At 60.5% G+C, this 4,164-nt stretch overlaps 1 protein-coding gene across 1 annotated transcript in view; it reads right to left on the reverse strand.

The window, feature by feature from the left end:
* The window catches only part of PTP4A3 (protein tyrosine phosphatase 4A3), a 6,825-nt gene extending 4,411 nt beyond the window's left edge, over positions 1 to 2,414 (reverse strand). The window contains exons 1-2 of the mRNA XM_007940528.1: positions 2,310 to 2,414; positions 1,024 to 1,116 (exon numbers count right to left, since the gene is read on the reverse strand). Of these exons, the coding sequence (XP_007938719.1) occupies positions 1,024 to 1,116; positions 2,310 to 2,414 (198 nt within the window). The remainder of the gene's footprint in view (positions 1 to 1,023; positions 1,117 to 2,309) is intronic.
* Between the last annotated feature and the right edge of the window lie 1,750 nt (positions 2,415 to 4,164).

Raw genomic sequence — 4,164 nt, forward strand, 5'->3', positions numbered from 1 at the left:
GTGGGTTCAAACCATTGATCTTTCAGTTAGTAGCCAAGTGCCTTAACCACTGTGCCACCAGGGCTCCTCTGGTCGCCTTCAGTCTAACCCAAATCCCTCCTGCTGCAGTGCTGTGAGGGGCGTGCCATCACCACGCGCAGGCTGACAGGTGCTTTCCACATAGTTCCCACTCGTCCTCTCACACACCCGCACTTTGCAGGAGCACACCTGAGGCCTGAGCAACTCAGGAGGCCCCGGGTGGGTGGGATGGGGCAGAGGTAGGATCTAGCCCAGACCTGTCTGTCCCCAAAGCTCCAAAGTGCTGTGAGTGGCTACTTGGCACAGTGACACCTGTCAAAACAGAGGGTCCCGGCGCTGAGGAGGGGACACCTGGGCCCAGCAGAGCTGGGGGGTTCTGCTAGACACTGGGCGGCCCCCACTTCATGTCTCCAGCCAAGAGGGACACTTTCCCACCAGGCTGGGACGACCCTGCAGGCCGGCCCCGTAGCTCTGTGGCCCCCATCCCACAGGGCGGGGCACAGCAGAGTTCCACACTCTCCACCTGGATGGGGCCCAGGGCCAGGGAAGCCAGGGAAATGGCCCCAAGGGCCCTGCCACGGCCTCCTCAGAGCCTCCAGGGACCCGCCTGGTGCATGGGTACGCCTGCCACCCCCCACCCACACCTGCTGCCAGGCGACAGGGCCCAACATGGAGACAGTCACGGCCCTGGAGACAGGCGTGGCACAGAGGCTCTCAGCCACGCACTGCCTGCTGGGATCCAACTCCACACACCCTTGGGTGGGTGCTCACTGGCCTCGGGGGGCCGCTCCCCACCAGGCAGGGCTGTCGGGGTGCCGGAGCCCCCACCCCTGCTAAGACTCCTGCCGGCTGGAGTCCAGCTTCTGCGTGTCGCCTCAGACAACTGAGCCCTGCTTCCCCGCTGATGAGGGGCCATGTGCCGGACTGCCCCCTTCACTGGGCCCCGTCACCTGCAACCCCCCGCAGTGATAGCAGCGGGGCCCCCCACCACCCTGCAGGCCTCACCACCACGGTGATGCCATCCTTCTCCAGCGGGGTCTTGTCGTAGGTCACCTCACACACTCGTACCACGGTCGTGGCCCCATACTTCTTCAGGTCCTGCTGGGGGAAGCATGGCTCAGGGGAAGCAGGGTCGTGTCCCCTCAACAAGACAGACTGGCTCTAGCGGAAATGCATGGACCCCACTGGTGGACTCGAAGCTCATCCACAACCAGGGGTGACAAGGGGCTGGGACCACCATCCCCTGCCACCTTCATCCAGTCCACAAACAGACGCCTGGCCCACAGCCTCCCCGTTCATCTGTCCACCCAGTCTCACCAGCCAGGCCCCTTCTGGGTGACACCAGCAGGGACAGGACACCCCAGATTGCATGTGGGCCCTCCTGCCCAGGGATACATGGATGGGGATAGGAAGGGACCCCTCGCTGGTCAGGGAGCAGGGCCTCAGGGCGGGGAGGGTCCTGTACACCTGCGAGGCAGGGATGCCCTGCACTGGGGACAGGATGAGGGCTTCAGGCCAGACAGGGACATCACTTCTGCTCTGGGGGAGAAGGTTCCTCTCTGTGGAGCCCCATGTGGGGCTGCCTCCCACCTACCTCCCAGCAGCTATTCTGGGAGTATGAGGAGTCAGCTGCTGGGCCTTGTTGTCATTCGACGGGGACACCGGACACAGAGAGGACTGGCCTGGGCTATTCTGAGAATGCAGGGGGCGGGCAGAGGGTGGACGGGCTTGGGGGCAGGGCACCTACATCCCTGGGTGATGCCAGGCCACAGGCTGGGTGGGCCCTGATCGTGGTCACACACGGAGCCCTGATCATGGTCACCACTGAGCCCTGACCCCTCACACTCTAGTTGACCCTGTCATACTCTAGCCCTAACCCTGTCACCCTCTGAGTCATGACTTCATCACACTGAGCCCTGACTACTCACACTCTAGCCCTGACCCCAGTCACATGGCTGAGCCCCGACCCTGTCACACTGTGAGCTCTGAGCCCGTCACACTGAGTCTTGACCCTGTCACACTGAGCCCTGAGCCCCTCACACTGAGCCCTGACCCTGACCCACACTGAACCCTGACCCTGTCACACTGAGCCTGGTCACAATGAACCTTGACACCTTCACACTGACCCCTAATCCCCTCACACTGAGCCCTGACCCTAGTCACACTGAGCCCAGTCACACTGAGCCCTGACCCCTGACCCCATCACACACTGAGCCCCGACCGTGGTCCCACCGAGCCCTGACCCCGACACTGGCCCTGCTGGCTCCCACAGCCCCACTGCGCACACTCACCTCGATGAAGGTGCTGAGCGTGGCATTGGTGGGGTTGTGCGTGATGAGGAAGCGCATGTTTTTGTAGCTCACCTCCACTGGCGCCGGCCGGTTCATCCGTGCCATGACTCCGCCCACGCAGCGGAAGGGGCAGGGACTGGGCCAGGACAGGGCGACCCCCCCCAAGCGCACAAAACTCAAGGCGCACGGCCCTGTGCTTGTCCCAGAAGGACCCCACGTCCGCCCTCCACCGCAGACCCCGCACAAATATTGTGCAAATACCGGGAGGGGACACTGTGCAGCGTGTAGGTGGTTTACAAAGGGACGGGCCAAGTGTCCAGCAGGGGAACAAACGAGGCCCCACAGTCCAGGGGCCCCCAGCCGGGTCTCTCGGAACTAGCTGATTACAGGGGACCAACGAAGAAGGAAAATGCAGCAAGAAAACTTAAAAAGCCCACAGTGAATCGGGCCGCCGTGGCCGTGTCCCCCGTGTTCCTGGAGTGTCGTGGCTGACCCACACTCTCCACATGGGTGGCAGGGCTCCAAACCTAGCGGCGAAAGGCAAAACGAACTTGAACTCAGCAGGCAGGGATGGCCTCGGTGTGGGGCGGTGTCCAGTCACGTTACCCCATCAGGGCACTGCAAGTCCAGGAGGTGGGCCAGGGGCTGAAGCGGCAGAGCCGGCCCCGGGCCGGGCAGCGGCGGCCAGGGGCGGGCGACGGCAACGGCGAGGGCCAGCAGCGCGGCCTCAGAGGCGGCGGGTGCAGGGGCGATGCTGGGCACGGCAGTACTCAGTGCCAGCCGCTGAGGGGCTCTCCATGGACGCCAGGCTGGTCAGCGGCAGGCCACGTCTGGGGAGAGGACAGAAGGGGGTCAGGGCGTGGGATCCTGCAAAGGGCTCGGACTCTGCCTGCCCCGCTCCCCGTCACAGTCCCTGCACCTCCCGGTGACCTTCCCGGGGCCTCAGTTTTCCCACAGGGGAGCCTAAGAATGAACCTCCAGGCCAGAGCTAGCCCAGGGCCCTGAGGTGACCAGCCACAGCAGACAGCCACTGCATTACCACCAGGACAAGGCAGACAGGAAGAGACCAATCCCTGACCCTAAAGATGGGGCTCTGGGACATGCTCACACCATTACACACATACACATCTGTACTCACTCACACAGATGGGCACGTACACACTCACACATGCTCATAACATACACACCATCACACACATGTACACCTGTACTCACACTACCATACACACAAGCTGACAGACAGGCATGCATGTACACACACATGCTCAGAACACACACCATCACACACATGTACACCTGTACTCTTACTACATGCACAAGCTCACACACAGAGACATGCATATATGCACTCACACACTCATAACACACACACCATCACACACATGTACGCCTGTACTCAAACTATATACACACAAGCTCACACACAGACACCATCACACATGTACACCTGTACTCACATTATCACACACAAGCTCACACACAGAGATGTACATGTACACACACGCTCACAGCACACACATCACACATGTGTATGCCTGTGCTCACACTACATACACAAGATCACACAGAGATGTGCATGTATGCACTCACACGCTCACAAAATACACACACCATCACACGTGTCCACCTGTACTCACTCATACTACATGCACAAGCTCACACACAAAGCCGTGTATGTATGCACTCACATGCTCACAAAATACACATACCATCACACACGTGTATGCCTGTACTCACACACCACACACACAAGCACACACAGATGTGCATGTACGCACTCACACACATTCACAACACACACACACCATCACACACATGTTCACTTGTACTCACACCACATACAAAGCTCACACAA

This window comes from Orycteropus afer, unplaced genomic scaffold (assembly GCF_000298275.1).
Source record: "Orycteropus afer afer isolate SDZICR_OR568_19922 unplaced genomic scaffold, OryAfe1.0 scaffold00069, whole genome shotgun sequence".
NCBI lineage: Eukaryota > Metazoa > Chordata > Mammalia > Tubulidentata > Orycteropodidae > Orycteropus > Orycteropus afer.